General features: G+C 43.0%; 2 protein-coding genes across 2 annotated transcripts in view; one reads left to right on the forward strand and one right to left on the reverse strand.

Annotated features, from left to right (window-relative positions):
• MALT1 (MALT1 paracaspase) overlaps positions 1-12,583 on the reverse strand; it is a 60,212-nt gene extending 47,629 nt beyond the window's left edge. Inside the window, exons 1-2 of the mRNA XM_059039724.2 lie at positions 12,144-12,583; positions 2,951-3,117 (exon numbers count right to left, since the gene is read on the reverse strand). Coding sequence (XP_058895707.1) covers positions 2,951-3,117; positions 12,144-12,418 — 442 coding nt within the window. The 5' untranslated portion in view covers positions 12,419-12,583. The remainder of the gene's footprint in view (positions 1-2,950; positions 3,118-12,143) is intronic.
• ALPK2 (alpha kinase 2) overlaps positions 12,404-19,823 on the forward strand; it is a 150,072-nt gene continuing 142,652 nt past the window's right edge. Inside the window, exon 1 of the mRNA XM_067014993.1 lies at positions 12,404-12,542. The gene's annotated coding sequence lies outside the window, so the exon portion shown is untranslated. The remainder of the gene's footprint in view (positions 12,543-19,823) is intronic.

Below are 19,823 nucleotides of genomic sequence, written 5' to 3' on the forward strand. Positions count from 1 at the left end.
CACAGACAACTGGGATGGAATATGACAAAATCAGACTAAAATAAATCTGAACTTCCCCCTTCTCCTTGTATTTATTTAGGCCTGAAAGACCTGTTCAGAGGTTCACAGCATCTTAGTCACCCAAAACCAGAGCTCTCTATCACACCAATCAGATAAAGTCATCAGGCTCTTTGTGGAATAAGAACTAATGTCTTCTTATGAAATTGCACTACCAAAAAAAAAAAGAGAGAAAATGTTAAGATTATTCCTACTTTGTATTTTCACCAAGATTCAGGAATACACTGAAAAGGAAAAACTGGAGATTTAATATATACTTGTTTTTATGATTGTTCTGGATGTGATGAGTTACATGTTTGTCTCACCTACTAGATGATGGATTTTGAACATGCAGGAACTATTGTTTTAATTCATAGTACCAAGCACAATGCCTGGAATAGCGGAAGTATTAGAATACAGTAATCTTGATTGAATGAGCAAAATCCCAGATTAAGTTGATTCTATCAGAGCTTGCATTCTTAATATAATTACAATAGTTTTTATTCTCAATGTCTGTATTGAAATATAAAAATTATTCTCAAATTCTTATATTTCTATATTCTAATGTATGTAAATACAGTAAGTTTTAGATTATCCAAGTAAGATTCAGGTAGAAAGCTAACTGTAAATTACTGAGTTTTATTAGATCCCCAAATATTTCCTCTTAAATCAATAATTAACATTCAAGTAACAACTGATTTCTAATGAATACTATATGGCTAATATGACATAAAACTTCACAGAAATAGTGCATCAGTGGTCATGTAGAAACTGCTGTCTTTTTCCTCTTCTCCCCTATTATCCCAGGGGATAATAACTGAAAAAGCCTGTTGTCCCAATATCGCAACGATCTGCACAGGGGAACACTGATGGTAAAGTGCTGATCCTACTATTTGGAGAGAAACACAAAGAGCAGAAACAGATTTTTCCAAAGAAGATGACTGATGTCTATTAGGATGGCACTGTATTCGCTGCTGGCCTATCACATCAAAATAGAAAATAGTGCTCAAAATTTCAGGCACATCATTACACACAAATAAACATGTGACTCAATTTCAGTCAAGCCCAGTTTCATACATGGGAAACCTTGAAGACTTGGAAACCTTTGATCTCAGGCCAGTGATCACACCACAGATCATGAGATGTGTGTGCAGCCTCCGTGGTCACCTAGATGCAGCTCAACAAAGCATCATCTCAGCAGCTCCTCCAAGTCTGAGAGGTAGGGAACACTAACTCTCATTTTATAGACTTGGCAACAACGGTGGAGTAATTAAGCGCAATTATTGAAAAACATAATGAGATATTAAAGTTATAGTTAATTCCTAAAGAGGTTCCTTAAGTTTTCAGAGGCCCCGGTAAGTCTATAAAGTCTGAGAACTTAGTGGCTGAGTGCCCTAGACTGGCAGACTTCAATTGCCACAATTCCTGGTTACTTTTGGGACACTGGGGATACAAAAGTTAATAAATGTCACCTGAAGAAATAATTTACTGTTTGGTGACAGAAAGCAATTGCATCTAGATGGGATCTGCATTGCCCCAGGCCTCTTGTATGAAGAGGCACTGAGAAACATTTGTCAAGCATCAGATACAGTGGGTAACACAAGAGAGGCGTTTATAGAGGACCTATTTCATCTTCTGCACTAGGCCTGGTAAAGCAAGGGATAACCTGAGAGTCCAGGTTTCCTGGCTCACAATCCAGGGTCCCTTCCATTTGTAGTAGACTTTTCAGTTGTTCCCCCTCACAACCCCAGCATCCAATTTTGTTTGGCGATCCATGAGGTTTCTGGAAAGCTAACTGAACCCACTCCACTCCTGGCTCTAAGCCAGGGGAACTGGCACGTTCCAACTCCCTGGCTGGTGACAGGTACAGGGACAGGGACGTGGCCAAAATTAGTTAGCTTACTTAGGGAATCCTATGATTTTTGCTGGGACAAAGATTAATGCAAGGGACAGCTAGTAGACATCCTATGACTAGGTAGAAAGTCAGACTTGGGAGGAAGCCAATGACATGAAAGGAAGAGCAAAGACAAAATCCAACTCCTTGGAAATAGGGCTGCCCCCTGCCTTTCTCAAAGCCCAACCTGCTTCAAGACTTTTCTGTTGGAACCAGCATGCTCCCTTTATTACACCAACTTAAGTTGGGGTTTCTGCTATGTGTACTTGTCAGTACACCACTACAACACGTGTCTCTAATTCCCCAAGCCCCCAAGAAAGAAGGTCTGCAGCGCTGCTGCCGTCACGTGACTTGGATGACATGGTCCCTCCTGCTGACGTCATGGTAACTGACCAACTCCACCCACAGTTGTGGAAAGGAGGGACTGCTTCCTATTCCTCAAATCTGACCTTGGAAGTGAGCAACCTCACTCAATATTGGTATATTCAGGAAAAAAAAAATCACGTGGTTGAGTTACTCAACATTTCAAAAGCACCATGTTGGCAAAAAACTTCAACAATAAACATTTGCTACACTTTCTCTCATTCATATACATACATATAAATAAATGTGTGTGTTTACTTTCTTGGCTGCGCTATTTTAACATAAGTTATAGAAACCTTTCCGCTCAACACTTTCACATGCACCTCCTTGGAATAAAGACATTCTCCTATAGAAGTTCAGCACCATCGTCACATGCTAATTCCCTGATGTCTAATATGCAGGTGACACTCAAGTTATTCCAGTTGTCCCCCAAATGTCTTCTATAGCTGTTTTTTTTGGAAAAACAATCCAACAAATGTTTATGCACTGTATTTGCTTTTCATGTGTTCTTCGGTCTCAACCTGGGGGGGGAAATGAGGCACCATATATTTACACGTTTCAAAAATACTTAACACAATTCATTTGGTCAAATGAGATATTTTCCTCTGAGTCTGTGTCCATGAACTCCTGGAGAACGTGCCCACGGGAAACACGTACCTGGGGGGCTGAGGAGCTGAAGGACCTCAGTGTGCTCCATGGTCTGCAGGAAGTCGCTCAGCTCCACGACCGTGCAGCCCTTCTCACCCAGCAGCTTCAGTAAACACAGGCTTGGGCTGCCTTCAGGCTCCAGGACCTTAAGACAGCACTGCTCCAGGTCTAGGCAACTGCAAACAACAAACTTCATTCAAGTCAACAGATCGTCTTCCATATGATCTGCCTGCTGCACGTCTGGCCCCGTTGTGGGTGTTGTAGAGAATAAACAGCAAGTTGTTGAGGGGTGGGGAAAACGGTTTACATTACGAATGCTACTGGTCCCTTTAGACACAGCCCCCTAATGGTGCTCACCTTGAATAGCAGAAGTTGGCAAACTCTTCCTGTAAAGTGCCAGAGAGTAAATGTTTTAGGCTTTATATGGGCCACAGAGTCTCTGCTGCATATTCTTTTCCTGATTTTTGTTTTGTTTTACAATTTTTAAAATATAAAAAACATTCTTAGCTATACAAAAACAGGCAGTAGCCTCAATATGGCCCATAGGCTGTTGTTTGCAGGCTCTTGTCCTATATGTTTCGACACAATTTTGTCTTAAAATCATGAGCTTTTCTTTCACAAGCATGTCTTCATTACCCAACTAGATAACAGTACTCCCTGCAAGCAGACACCCTATTGTATATATGTGTATCTTTTAACAATCCCTCAACACCTAAAATTTCGTCTCGCCCATCTTAGTTATTCATAACTGAAATGCCTGGAAGCCTGGATGGAAGGGGTCAAACATAATGGTACCACAGCTGTGGCAGAGCCAAGATTAGCTAGCAAGCTTTCACATGACTTAAAATATTCTTAGTCCACATTCATTTTGATCAGTTTTAGTAAAAGGCTGCCACAGCATTTATATAATGGTCACCCAAGATTTATAATTCTGCGATAAAGTTGGTTATTTCATGAAGAAAACGGATCCAACCAAAATAACTTCAATACTAATATTCTATCTCACAGGATTGTTAGAATTAAATTAGACAATCCATGTAGAAAGTACTTAGCACAGTGTGTGGCAAATAAGAGCAGAGCGTGTGTGTTGCTTTTGTAATTAGTTTTTTTTTTTAAGAAGAAGACTGCATGGCTTTCCTCTGTGACAGAGGTAATAATACATGACAGAATCAACACATTCCAAAAGTCCTGAGAATAATTTTCAGATGAAGAGACTCCAAGTTTGACTTCACTTTGCAAATTATTCATATGCCTGATGATTTGGAAGACACCAGATTTTCTAGGTTATGAGAGAAAAGGATATTTACTGATTATTTTAGATCTTTCTGTACCATTAAAAATTTTTTTTTTACCATATGTATATTTACTTTTATTTAAAACATAAGGGAAAAAATAAGAGAAGACCACTTCAGCCAGTTGCATGGAAGAGCCTGGCGCGTCCAGCATACAAATCTCTGTCCTTCAGATTGATTTCATCGTTAGTGGCAGCAGCAACAAGTTCCTGTGTGGACTGTGCCTGTCAACAGATTATATAGCTTTTCAAAAACTCAATTGGGATGAAAACAGGAAACCGTTAAGGTTTGATGTTCTGGCGCCTTCTGGTAAATTCCTATCAAAATCATTCAGAAATTCTAGCCTGTAGAATTTATTTTATTCTTATTTGCAAGTCATAGACAATGTATCATAATTTATACTATAGAATTTTTCATTCCAGGACTTTTAAGAGCCTTTCCAATGTTTTTACAGGTATTTTTGATAACTCCCATGTGGAGAGCTAATAAAAATAATTCTTTAATGAGAAAAAGTTGAAGCGAAGTCACTATTATACAGAGATTATACTGTGTCCTTTGTGCGTTAGCATTAAGTTCTTCAGTTGGATGCTTTGCCAACAGCCACAATTTAAACAAGAGAATTCAGGGATGTGTTTTTGTCTCCCGTGGAGTAGAGTGTGAGCAGACAAAAACCTTGCCCATCTCTTGTAACTGAAAGCAGTTTAAGAGATTTCCAGAGAAATGGAAAGTGCCACCCGAAGACTTTTAGATATTGTGTGTGGTGAAAATAATTAGTGAGGGCAGACACTAATAATGATGTGTCAGCCAACTGAACTGAGAGACAAACTAAAGGGAAAAGGACCAAGTTCTGTTATGTGATAGACTTTAACCCTTTGGAAAAACCGTTTCCTGTTCGACATCAACTCACTTTTATGTAGACATTGGAATAAAGCTTACCTATTTATGACTAAAGACAAAACAAAACAAAACAAAACAAAAAACTGTTTTTGAGAGACTTCCCGGGTGGCGCAGTGGTTAAGGATCCACCTGCCAGTGCAGGGGACACGGGTTCGAGCCCTGGTCCAGGAAGATCCCACATGCCGCGGAGCAACTAAGCCTGTGTGCCACAACTACTGAGCCTGCGAGCCACAACTACTGAGCCCATGTGCCTAGAGCCCATGCTCCGCAACAAGAGAAGCCACCACAATGAGAATCCCGCACACCACAACAAAGAGTAGCCCCCGCACACAGCAACGAAGACCCAATGCAGCCAAAAATAAATAAATAAATATTTTAATAAAAATAATTGTTTTTGAGTAATTACTGTTTTGGTAACCAGATAGTGTCCTCCAAAGCCTCCAGTCACTAGGTATTCTTTTCTAGGTATTCTAGCTAAATTTGTATATTCAATACTCTATCCTTGTTAAATGTCAATAATCATATTACAGATCAACCATTCCCAATTCTGGGCTGTATACTCTGGCAGCACAATCTGAAATCCATGGCAAATTGATAAAGGTAAGGACAATAAGACTGTCTTTTACTCTAAGATTATCTTTCCTATTTTTAAAAGTGTTAAAGTGTGCTTTCTTTTATGAAATAATGGTGATTGCAATGGTAGCAAAAACAAAAGCTGAAGGTGCTGCTACAATATTTTGTAAAATTTTCCTTTACTAGTCCCTGGAATGCCCAAGGAATCAGTATTAGACACAATATAAGGGTTACCCATTTTTCAAATAATTATAATATGAAATTTATAAAAACAAGGATGCTGTATGCTAATTTTTTTATGATTCAGAAAGGTTATCAAGATCTGATACATGAAATTAAGATGCCATCTGTCAAATGCAACCAAATGGTGCTTTAATTTTTATATTAATATGGAGAAAACTAAAAACAATTTTACTTTCCCCCCACCAAATGAAGAAAGATCAAATTGAAATAGACAACGACTTCTCTTCCAATACAAGAGGCACTGGAGAAAAACAAGGTGCTCTCTCTTCTTTCCTTTTACTGATTTTCCACATGGGCACCAGCTTTCAGCGAAGATGATGTTTATACATACCCAACTTTTCTTTCTTTCCTTTTTTAGTTACATTCCTGTCAGGCTGTGCTTTGAAGTGGTTTCTACCAGCTCTAATTTGAAATTTCTGATTTAATTAAAAAGACTGCTTTCTTACTGAAACAAACAGACTTTGCTTAAAAAAACCCTATATTTATCTTTACTTTTAAAAATGTATAATCAAATAGAACATATTGATATTATACACCTTTTAGGGTACAAACCATGGCACTGCTTTTAGATTCTTTTGTTTCTCTTGGTACATTTACACTTCAGAATCCTTATTCATTAATTCAACAACTACTTATTAATCACCTAAAATAGGATAACCATTTTTTTTAGGTGTTTTTCTAGCTGCAAACAAAATCGCCCATCCTCCTAGATTTTTCTACAGGAGAGGGACAGATATGTATACACACAGAGAGATCTGTGCATCCATCCATCCAACTGTCCTAAGTGCTTTGGAGAAAAACAAAGCAAAGCAGGGGGATAGGTAAGGCTGGAGCAGATGTAGGGGGTGATTTTAAATAGTGTGATCAGAGAAGACCTCACTGAGAAGGTGACCTTTTTAAAAAAAATGTAATCAATGTTGTTTATTTTTAAAATTTTTATTGAAATGTAGTTGATTTACAATGCTGTGCTAATTTCAAATATATAGCAAAGTGATTCAATTATACATAAATATACAACTATATTCCTTTTTTACATTCTCCTCTATTATAGGTTATTACAAGATATTGAGTATAGTTCCCTCTGCTATATAGTAGGTCCTTGTTGGTTACCTATTTTATATACAGTAGTGTGTATATTTTAATGCCAAACTCCTAATATATCGCTCCCTCCTTTCCCCTTTGGTAACCATAAGTCTGTTTTCTACATCTGTGAGTCTATTTCTGTTTTGTAAATAACTTGATTTGTATCATTCTTTTAGATTCTACATATAAGCAATATCATATGATATTTGTCATTCTCTGTGAGAAGGTGACTTTTAAGCAAACACCTGAAGAGGTAAAGGATCCAGTCTTGTGGTTCATCCATGGAAAGAAAACATCTCAGGCTGAGCAAACAGCAAGTCCACAGGCCCTACTGTCTTCAAGGAAGGGCAAGAAAGCATGTGTGACTAGAGCTGAGAGAGGGAGGCAGACACTAACAGGAGATCAGGTCCAAGAGCTCGCTGGTAGCTAACTGGTGTTTTTACTCTGAGACGGAGAAACAATGGGAGGGTTTTGAACAGAGGGAGGGTAAGACCTGATTTAATGTTTTAAAGGAACGATCCTTACCGCTATATTGAGAATAGACTGGGATGGGAGCAAAGCAGGAGGCGGAGAAGTCAGGCGGCCATTGGGACAATGCAGGTGAGAGACAATGGTGGCCTGGACCAGCGTGGTCGCAGTGGACGTAGGATTCTAGACACATACTGGAGGTATGGCAGAAGGGATTTGCTGACGCAGTGGGTGCGGTATATAAAAGCGGGGTCAGGCATGGCTCTGAAGTTTCCGGCCTCAGCACCTGGACGGATGTAGCTGCCCTTCACTGAGATGCAGAAGGCTGCAAGAGAAAGAGGTTGTGGCCGAAGACGTGTTAAGTTTTGGACGTGTTGCATTTAAGATGTCTATGAATCATTCAAGAGGAGATCTACACGAATGAATCCAGGAGTTCAAAGCAAAGACATGGGCTGAAGATATGAGCTGAGAGTAATCAACCTAAATATGTGCAAAGCCACGAGGACTTAAGGGTAACACCAAGGCGGGGATTAGGTGAAGAAGTCTAGACAAAGAGATACAACGCCTAAGCCCTAAGGCATCCCCAAATCCAAAGATGAAGAGGTAGAGACTGAAGAGGCAGGGACAGGAGGAAACCTTCCTATCACAAAGCGCTCGAGGGCAGGATTCCGTAGCTAAAAGAGCACCTTCTACACAGCAAGTATGCAGTGGCTGACTGACTGTCTTCCCTGGTCCCAAAGCCCCATCTCTAAGCTCCCTCCTTCATGGAATTTACGCACTTTTTATTTTATTTTATTTTTTAATTTATTATTATTATTTTTTTGCGGTACATGGGCCTCTCACCGTTGTGGCCTCTCCCGTTGCGGAGCACAGGCTCCAGACGCGCAGGTTCAGCGGCCATGGCTCACGGGCCCAGCCGCTCCGCGGCACGTGGGATCCTCCCGGACCGGGATACGAACCCATGTCCTCTGCATGAGCCGGCAGATGCTCAACCACTGCGCCACAAGGGAAGCCCTTTACGCACTCTTAGAGTCTCCTGAAAGCTCTGCCATCTTTAGGGCTCGAAGGTTCCATGCCTCCGCAGAATTCACATTGTTTGGGCAAGACACTCAGAACCTGTGCTTACCTATACTGACAGCAAAGGGCGTTCAATATTCAGGCAGTTTGGAATGGAACTAGGGCTGAGTTTGTTTAGGGCACTCCCACAGGTTCATGTTTTGGGAAACTACACTATATGCAAGGATTTATCCTGAATCACCAATAACCATCTGGCAACACTCCTTATCCCCGATGGGACAGTTCAGAAGGAACCCCTGCGGCTTATTTATGAAATTGTTACCTAGTCTGAGGAAAGTTGTATAGCGTGAGGAAAAAAGTGAGAAGAAACCGAATGGGCAAGCTTCTGGGATTTTAGGGCTTGTGAATCCAGTGACTCTGCAGAAAGCACTGCACATCCTTGTGGGAACTGTCATCCATTTGGACTAGATTCACTATATATAATTCCTGTGTTTGACACTAGAGAAAAATGCCTTTTGGACCTTTTACTATTGTAGATGCTCTTTTGCCATCGGTATGACATCGTTTTAAAATCACTGTCTTAGTCTTAATCAGAAAAAGCACCGCCAGCTTACCTTGTCCCCTCAGTGGTCACTCCCCAGCCTCCAAGTTCCCAGGGCTAACCTTCTGTTAGGTCAGTGTAATTCTTTCTGATCTCAACAGGTATGTGAGCTTAATGTTCTCCAGTTCTCCAACCTTCGGGGTGGCCTCCACTTTCCCCAGCACAACTAACCTACTCTGAGCTAACCTTCCCCAGCCTGGAAGGCTGGCCAAACTCATCTGTCTCCAGTAAACTTCCCACCCTGAAAGCCCCAGCTTCCACAACTTCGTGCCCTTTGTTGCTTGTCTCCTCTTGCTGGGCAACTGCCCTCTCTCCATACTACCTTCACCAGAGAAGTGGTCTCAAACTTCTCCGTTAGTTCCTCAAACAAAGCTAATACCATTCTATAGCCTTTAACAAAACTTAACTGAAGGCTTAGGGAGGAAAACTGAACACCTGATGTCAGGTATCCACTACTTTTAGATTCCATCAGCCATGCCTCCTCAGTGGCAGAGCCTTACTGATGTTCTTCTCCCTCCTTCACGGCCAAATCGGAGTGCTCACTTCAGGAGAACCTTCTTCAGGAAAGGCCACAGCCTTCCCTAACTAGAGTAGTAGTTAATTTCACAAATTAACCAATCACAGATCTGGTAATCTGACCCCATCCCCTGCCCACAAAGAAGACAACTGTTTATGTTATTTAAGTCTAGAAATTCAGAAATCTATGGACCTAGAATAATAGTATGTATACTGGATTTTCTTTGCACAGCCAAAAGCACAATGTATTCTTCCTAGAACAGAAAAAAAAAAGGGGGGGGGGATTTCCCTGGCAGTCCAGTGGTTAAGACTGTGCTTCCAATGCAGGGGACATGGGTTCGATCCCTGGTTGGGGAACTAGGATCCCACATGCCGTGCAGAGTAACAAAAAATTAAGAAGAAAGAAAGAAAGAAAGAAAAAAGTATGCCATCTGCTCAACTTTGCAAATTTACCACTCCTTGATTCCATCCTCACATCATTACTCCACCGAACAGCCAAATAATCCCAAATCATCATTATTCTGGTTTAACCTCAAACTCTTTGAAACTCAAGGTTGTGGTGAGAGTTACATACTTAACACATTGTCTGGTATATATATTAAGTGTTTAATAAATGATAAAAACCCACTGTTATTATTATTCACACCCAACATAGCATCTAACATATTATTTGTGATTGTCTCAGAATAACAGTCTATTACGGCATAAGCCCTTATAAGTAGGAGCTAAACAGTTAACATCTTTTTATCTTCTGAAACATTTGCAAAAATCGGGCACTCAAAAAACGTAATTTTGAATGAATGGTTCCCCTCTCACTTCGAAATTATTTATAGAGTGTCTAAGATAGGTTCTATGCATAACATATAGGATCTTAAATCTTCCCGTTCTCGAGGAGTTTATAAAGACATGTACAAACAATTATAGTACAAGACAAAGTTTGGTTATATGAGAAGTTAAAAAAACTGCTAAGGGGTTCAAAGGCAGACCCAAATCATAACAATGACCTAGAGCAGTGGTTCTAAGTGTGGTCTGGGAACTCCTCACTGCAGTTCCTGAGACCCTTTTCACAGGATCTCCAAGGTCAAAATGACTTTTCATAATAATACTATTTATTTTTTTCATTCATTCTCTCAAGAATGGACATTGGCATATTCAGTGTTACCTGACCTGTGACAGTGCAACAGACTGAGTGCAGAAGGTCATAAAAGGTGCCGGTTCTCTGGGATTAAGCCAAGACATTAAAGAGATTTTCAAAATGCAAAACAATGCCACTTTTCTAACTAAATTTTTTGTTTTGGAAAAGTTTGTTTTTCCATAAAAACACGTCATTTCTGTTAATATGTAATGCATTATTCTCTTTAAATATTAAAAAATTCTTAATTTTAATTTCTAATATGGTAGATATCAGTATATGTTGTATGTATGTAACATATAGAACCCACATTAAAAACTCTTGGGCGGGGAGGTTTCCCTGCTGGCGCAGTTAAGAATCTGCCTGCCTATGCAGGGGACACGGGTTCGAGCCCTGGTCCAGGAAGATCCTACATGCTGCGGAGCAACTAAGCCAGTGCGCCACAACTACTGAGTGTGCGCTCTAGAGCCCGTGAGCCACAACTACTGAGCCCGCGTGCCACAACTTCTGAAGCCTGCGTGCCTAGAGCCCGTTCTCCACAACGAGAAGCCCACGCACCACAACGAAGAGTAGCCCCTGCTCGCCGCAACTAGAGAAAGCCCGCACGCAGCAACTAAGACCCAATACAGCCAAAAATAAATAAATAAATAAACCCCCCAAACTCTCTGGGGTCCTCAATAATTCTTAAGAGTGTAAAGGAGTCCTGAGAGTCTTAACCCCAGTTCCAAGCCTGGTAATAGGAAAATGGTTTAATGTTCATGGTGAAATCAGGAAGAAAACCTGGCAAGTTGGTTTGATGGAGGAAGACGGTGAGTTTAGTCTCTTTCTTTCCCACTATCCTTCTCTCTCTACATCTACATTAAAACCTTCATGAATTCCTGCACCTCAAACCCTTCACCTTCACTATCTGTCTACCTGCACGTCCCCTTCCTAACCTCCCTTAAATCTTCTAGGTCTGTGTATTTTAATCCTTTGGAATTACCGCCCTAACGTAATGGTCTCCAGATAGCTTTCTTTATATTCTCCTTGGTCAACCTCGATTTCTCTCTTTCAGCTAAATGGGAGAAGGGTAGGAAAAGGGTGTGGACTGCCGGAGTCCAACCTCGAATCTCTGCATTCCCAGGACTTTCCTGGGTTCAGGCTCTCTGTCTGGAAGGTTACTGAAGTTTTCCCACCTCCTTCCCTCCGCGCTCCTTACCCCCAGCGGCCCCTGCACCATCTCAAGTGGCCCCTATGTTTTCCAACCTCACCCACTGCCGCCTCCGCCCTCCCTCTCCCGTGCCCACTTCACTCTCCCCGCGCGCCCCCCGCCCAAGTTCGCCCCCACGTGACCCCGCCCCGCCCTTACACCCCACCCCACCCCGGGCCCCGCTGCCGCACCTGAGCCTGAGGCGCCCCCGACTCCCCGCCACCTCGGCCAGCCTCCTCCATCCCCGGCCCTCGGGCGCTTGGTCCAAGCTCCGGCCGAGCCTCCGCAGCAGCGGCTCCGGAAGGCGGTTGAGGGTCGCGCCGGCTGCTGAGGAGAGCGGCGGCCCCGAGGGCGCGGCCGCCGGCAGCTGCGAGGCCAGGGGCGGCGGGGCCTGCAGCAGCTCCCCGCACAGCGACATGTCCCGCGCCGGCGACCCCGCGACAGCCGCTGCTCCCGCCGGCCGCATCGCGCACTTTCCGCTCGCCCCCTCGCTCGCCGCGGCGCAGCGGAGTCAGGGGCGGAAGGACTAATTGGACGGCGCTGCACCGTGCTCGGAGGAGGAAGCACCGCTTCCCGCCCCGCAGAGCCAGGTTTGCCTGGGTGAGCCGGGCTGGCCGGCCGCGCTAGCGGCTCCGGGGGCGGGGCCTCGGGTGGGGGTGGGGCTGCCCACTGCGCGCGTGCGCGCCGCCGCGCACCTCTCCCCGCCTTCCGCGCCGCCTCTTCTGGGCCGCGGCGAGGCGCGCGCTTCAGACCCGGGTGGGAGGTGGAGTCGTTGCTCAGCAGGAAGGGTCGAGTGGTGGCAGCTGGAGGAGGAAGCGGTGGAGGAACTACGCTCGGGCGGCATCACTATGGCGAGGAAGCCTGTGGCGTCGGGGCTTCCCGAGGCTGTGGGAGGAGGATTGCCTCACGCCAAGGAGGGGAGCACGTGGCTTTCCATCGCCGGCGGGTGCGCCCCTCCAGAGGCGCGCTCTGCTGACTCAGTGACTTGCGTGTGCCCGGCGACGCCACCAGCACCCGCGTTGGGCAGCCTCAGCGGAGGCTTCCTCGTTTTAGGATTAGATGTGTATGGCATTGCTAAGGGAAGTGGTGCTAGAGACCCAGATACTCAATGGAAATTGCCTGAAACCTGTGCCTAGACTTCAACAACACCAACAAAACTGGGTTGTGGTGTATTTAAACCTAGTTAGATCTTGGAAATGATTGTTTTTAGCAGGAATCACCTGGTTTCCTCCGAGTCAGACTGCCATCCAGAATCTTCATAAATCACAGCAGACAGCTTTATAGAGGATGCCCTTCCCTGGAAGGATGCAGAATAGATGAAATAACAAATGCAGGCGCACCTGAGCTTACTCTCCCACTCTTAGCGATATTCGAGGCCATTGCCCCATTGAAAACTAGAGGGTAGTTTGGGACAAAAGCGAGCAAGTAACTTATAAAGTGTGACTAGCCAGGTAGCCCCCAGATAGAAGGTTTCCTGGTCCAGTTTCTGGTGGCATTAACCTTTTAATCACACGGGACAGCAGGATTTTCTGTAGCAATAATTTGGACACCCAAATTCTCGCTACCTTTTTTCAGGGTGGTAGCTCCACATAGCTTCCACCACATTCTAGCACAGTTAGTCACTATCCAGTGATTTTTTAAATCCAGTGTAAGTTCAGAGTTCAGAATGCGGTATAATGGCTAAGTGTACAAACTTTGGATCCAGGGAGATCTGCTGGGTTCTAGTTTTATGACTTTGAATAAGTTACTTAATTCTCTGCCTCATCTATTAAAATGGGACTGAAAATATAGTATATATAGAGTTGTTACAGAATTAAAGGAGTTGATGTATGTAAATCACTTAGCTCTGCTTAGCAAGTAGTAGATAATAAATGCCAACTTATCAGCATTATTCTTACAAGCGCAAATGCATGTTTCATACTCGGTTTGACCTTGGTAAACCTTTTCCAATTACTTCTAGTGCCTTCCGCTTTTGTCCTCAGTCAGTGAACAAATAGTAGTCTATTACCTTCAGGTACCAAGTATGGAAATCAAGTCTGCTGGTCTTTATTGGTCTGGTCCTTATTAGTCTAGTCTTCTAGTCTGGTAAAAATTGAGATTCAAGGGAGTTTTTTCTAAGTATACTATACGCAAGTTTTTTTTTTTTTGCGGTACGCGGGCCTCTCACCGTTGTGGCCTCTCGGGTTGCGGAGCACAGGCTCCGGATGCACAGGCTCCGGATGCACAGGCCCAGCGGCCATGGCTCACGGGCCTAGCCGCTCCGCGGCACGTGGGATCCTCCCGGACCGGGGCACGAACCCGTGTCCCCCTTATCGGCAGGCGGACTCTCAAACACTGCGCCACCAGGGAAGCCCCTCAAGTTTTTGCTTGGGCACCTGCTCATTCATTACCCTGTGAGTATCCTTCCCAATTTGACCAGGTACATCTTAGCCAATACAGCTCAGCTGGGTACTGATGACGTCAGAACCTTCCCATCCCCTCCCCTGCTTCTCCTCTCTACCTCAAGACAAGTGCCTCCCTCATTTCACTCGAGTCAGGCCCCTGTTTTTCACCTAGCAATTTTATATCCTATGCATTCACCTCACCCGTCACCCTCCAGCCTCTACCTTGGACTAACATTACGTTTTATGACTGGTCTTTTTCTCCTCCCAATCAAATGTTAATATTTTTTAATGTAATTTCACTCCTGTGGTTCTCTTATGGGGCCTAATGATACAGTAGAAAGAATGTGACCTTTAGAGTTAGACCTGAATTTGAATTTTGATGCTGCCACTGATTAATGGTGTGACTTTAGGCAAGTTAACCTCTCACCTTCAATTTCCACATCTGTAAAGAGTACAAGATGATAGTACCTGGTTCAAATGATTGTTATGAGAATTAAATGAGAGATACTTTCTATATGTACCCATAGAAAGTATCTGGGAGAAGTAGATGCAGAGTTTATTAGTACTCTCAAAGTTGCCAGGTTAATTTTGGAAAAACATAATAAACAGTAATTCAACATTGTAAATCAACTATGCTCCAGTAAAATTAAAATATTAAAAAAACAAACAGTAAGTCATGTACCTTTTCTATATCAACCATTACCTTTCTATAAAGATAGGAGAAAAACAGAGTGGAGATCTGACTTTTAAATGCCCCTTGAAAGTTCATGCATGTCTACAGATAATATACTTGGGAGTTCTTCCTCCTTAGTTGAAAGTGACATAGGGCTTTGTGAATCCAGACAATTTGCAGGAAGCCTGTGGTTTCATTCTATAGAAATCCATTGATGTCATCTTTAAAACACTCACACATCTGGAAACTGACCCATAGCTTTTTTTCCTTTACGCATTTTGACTAGAGTTGGTACTCTAACCAAAAATGCCAGAATGCCATTATTTTATATCTGGACAGATTTTCAAAGGCCCAGTGCAGGAGAATACCCAGAGGTCCTGGGATCTGTATACAACAGAGGGAAAGGAAACAGGCGTCTTGTGACTTAAATGACATTCCTTGTCTCCCACCTTATTCCATGCCCAGCACCCTTTGTGACCTCTGACTCAGCCTCTGTGTTGAGTCCACGCAAGCCACTTTCTGACACAACGTTCTCCACTTCCCTTGCTGCCCCTTCTTGCTGCCATCTCTCAAAGGATTGGGGGGATTTTCCCATTTCAATTTCAACTTTGGAATAACAGCTAAGCATTGAATTAATTAATATTCCATACCCTTCCTTCATGATGAATCATCCATGGCAGAGATTACATTTACTTGTCTACATTCACTCATTCATTCACAAATATTAATTGGATTCCTACCTTGTGCCAGGCTCTGTGCCAAATACTGTTAAGGGATGATTTTCATTTAGTTTTGTTTTTATTAAGCCTGTATTTTTTCTAGAGTGGTTTTAGGTTCACAGCAAAATTGAGGGGAAGGTACAGAGATATCTCATGTACCCTCTGCTCTCACCTACTTACAGCCTCCCCCGTTATCAACATCCACCACCAGAGTGGTACATTTGTTACAACTGATGAACCTACACGGATACATAATAATCACCTTAATGTAAATTACAGATTTACATTAGGGTAATTTACATTAGGGTTCATCCAGGTGTTGTACATTCTGTGGGTTTAGACAAATGTATAATGATACGTGTCCACCGTTAAGGTATCATACAGGGTATTTTCTGTCCTAAAAATCCTCTGTACTCTGCCTATTCATCTCTCCTCCCTCCCAACCCTTTTCAGTCACTGGTCTTTTTACCGTCTCCATATTTTGGCCCTTTTCAGAAAGTGATATAAGTGGAATCACTTATATCACTTTTCAGATTGGCTTCTTTTACTTAATAATATGCATCTAAGATTCCTCCATGTCTTTTCATAGCTTGATAGCTCATTTCTTTTTAGTGCTAAGTAATATTCTATTGTCTGGATGTACCACATTTTGTTTATCCATTCACCTACTGAAGGACATCTGGGTTGTGTCTAAGTTTTGGCAACTGTGAATAAAGCTGCTCTAAAGATCTGTGTGTAGGTTTTGTGTGGACATAACGTTTTCAGCTCCTCTGAGTAAATACCAAGGAGGGTGATTGCTAGATCATAGGATAAGAGTATGTTTAGTTTTGTAAGAACCCCAAACTGTTCCCCGCAGTGTCTGTGTCCTTCTGCATTCCCACCAGCAATGAATGAGAGTTCCTGTTGCCCACAACCTGGCCAACACTTGGTGTTTTTGGTGTTGTAGATTTTGGATAAGATGGTTTTTCAAAAAGAAAGGTAAAATCATGACTCTCAACGAATGTACAGTGAATACAAGTCAAAGATTTTATTTAACACATTAGTGAATGAGGGAACCAGAAAGGTGTTGTGACCACTTCAAAGGAGAATCCAAAGGCGAGATAAATATGTAAGCCCAGCAGGGAGCTGAGATGAATTAGCTTAATAGATGCAAACCAACTTCTTCCACAGTGGAGGAGGGAAATCCATTGAACCTCCCCCAACAGAATTTATCTATTTATAATCAAGAATTATTTGCATTAGTATCAGTTTTCTACAACTTCTATCTCTCAGAGTTGCAAGATACCTTAGTCAAAGGCAAAGAAAGGCATAGATAACCCAGATAGATGAGCTAGTTAGGACACCCACACTTTCTACATCTTTGTTAATTCTTTCTTACGGTGCTTAGAGTACAGGGTTGACTAAATCCAATCTCTGCTCTTGGCAAAGAAAGGGAGTGGTGAGTACGGTGTCGGCAGCAAGAAGGAAGGCTGAAAACGTGGAGGAGGAAGTACCATGTGGAGCAGCCAGAGGAAAAAAAAACCAAAAAACACTCCTCACATACAAGGGAATTCCCATGAGGCTGTCAGTGGCTAGTGTAGCAGCACTTTATGAGATGGAAGACATTCCCGTGTACAGCACACTCCTGTATACATTGCCATTTTCTCCTTCCTATTGAAGAAAACGCATCTGAGGAATAATACCAGGTGTCATGATAGATACAACATTACGATAGGAAAAGTCTTGAATCAGGTCTAATTTACTATCTAAAACGCCAACCATTTATTATCTACAAAGCAAATCAGAAACTCTGATACTTAAATGATCAGCACTAGCAAATCACTGGGGACACATTTCAACCGAAGGCAGGAGCTGCAGTTGACGTGCTATTTCTCATGGCTGTGAGACACTTTGTTGGAGTTTTCAAAAGGGTGCTAACTTTTGACTTTGTGACACTGACAACTGCATTGGGCTACGATGCAATCGATGAAGAAATTAATCCAATAATATTTACCAACTACCAATCTGTACTCTCTTAGGATGTAAGAGGGATGCTGGCCTCGCCAGTGTTCCTCATCCTTGGCTGCACATAAGAATCACATGAGGGTAGCCTAGTTCCTCAAAAAGTTAAACATAGAATTATCATATGATCCAGCAATCCCACTTCTGGAATATACCTGAAAGAACTGCAAGCAGCAACTCAAACAGATGCCTGTACATCAATATTTGTAGCGGCATTATTCACAGTAACCAAAAGGTGGAAACAGCCCAAATGTCCAGTAACAGATGAACGGAAAAGCAAAATGTGCCACGTACATACAATGGAATATTATGCAGCCTTAAAAAGGAAGGAAATTCTGATGCATGCTACAACCTGGAAAGCATATGCTTAGTGAAATACACCAGAAACAGAAGGACAAATATTGTATGATTCCATTTATATAAGGTACCTAGAATGGACAAATTCATAGAGACAGAAAGTAGAAGAGAGTGGGGCTGGGGGTCTAGGGGAAATAAGGAGTTATTGTTTAATGGACACAAAGTTTCTGTTCAGGATGATGAAAAAGTTCTGGAAATGGATAGTGGTGATGGTTGTACAACATTGTGAATGTACTTAATGCCACTGAATTATATACTTTAAAATGGTTAAGGGCTTCCCTGGTGGCGCAGCGGTTGAGAGTCCGCCTGCCGATGCAGGGGATGCGGGTTCGTGCCCCGGTCCGGGAAGATCCCATTTAAAAAAAAAAAAAAAATGGTTAAAATGGTAAACTTTATGTTGTATATGGTTTACCACATACACACAAAGGAAACTTAAAACCTGAGAAACCTTAAAAACATACTGATACCTGGCTCACAATCCCCAGAAATCTGATCTTAATTGGTCTGGGGTGTCTTTAGTTTTTCTTTTTTCTTTTTCTTTTTTTTTTAGTAGTTTTAAAAGTCCCTGAAGTGAGGGCTTCCCTGGTGGCGCAGTGGTTGAGAGCCCGCCTGCCGATGCAGGGGACGCGGGTTCGTGCCCCGGTCCAGGAAGATCCCACATGCCACGGAGCAGCTGGGCCCGTGAGCCAGGGCCGCTGAGCCTGCGCGTCCGGAGCCTGTGCTCCGCAACGGGAGAGGCCACAGCAGTGAGAGGCCCGCGTACAGCAAAAAAAAAAAATCATTTAAAAGTCCCTGAAGTGATTCTAAGGTACAACCAGGTTTCAGAAGGGATGCTTAATCTGCAGGGTGGTGGCGCTCAGCCTTGACTATGTATTAGACTCATATGGGGAGTTTTAAAATACATTGGTGTCTGAGTCTCACACCCAAGATTTTTATTTAATTGGCTCGGGGATGCTGCCTGGTTGAGAATTTTTTCTTAGTTTCCCATCTGATTCTAATATGTAACCAAGGTGAGAACCACTGCTCTAGGGAGAGCCCAGGATCTCTGCCTTTCATTCCACCTTTGGAGAGCAAGCACTTCCTTGTCTGTCAATGATGAAACCAAGGGCATAGTGGGAAAGGAACTTCTGATGAGAGTCAGAGGCTCAACGTCTCCAAGGCCACTTGATTCTTTCTCTTTCCCTTCACAGTCAGAATGTTAAAAGTGGGAGAAGCAAAGCACACCAGTACAGGGTCCAGGAGAAAGGAGTGAAGATCTACCTATTAGGCTCATTCCTAAGGGAGAAAGCCTCTTTATTCTTCTGGCATCCAGCTCCTCCCAGCTTCTAACATGGGCACTGCTCCCTCACCATCCCTAGTCCCCACTTATTCCTCTCCTTTCCCAAGAGGGGCTCAGAGCTGACCTGTCCAGCCAGGATTCCAAAGAGCCAGGGCTGTTAAGAGTATCTCGATCAAGGGACCATAGAGCTCTGGGACTTCCCTGGCGGTCCAGTGGTTAAGACTCTGTGCTTCCAATGCAAGGGGCACGGGTTCGATCCCTGGTTGGGGGAACCAAGATCCCACATGTTGCGTGGTTCAGCCAAAAAAAAAGGCGGGGGGGGAAACCATAGTCCTGGTGCATGAAAAATTAGCTAGTTTACCTTTAAAGGATCATCTAGATGGTGGACATACACCATCCTTGATTGATCCTGACTTAACCTTCAGCCAATCTTCCGTCACTTTTATCTTCCTTGGTAT

This window comes from Kogia breviceps, chromosome 15 (genome assembly GCF_026419965.1).
Source record: "Kogia breviceps isolate mKogBre1 chromosome 15, mKogBre1 haplotype 1, whole genome shotgun sequence".
NCBI lineage: Eukaryota > Metazoa > Chordata > Mammalia > Artiodactyla > Physeteridae > Kogia > Kogia breviceps.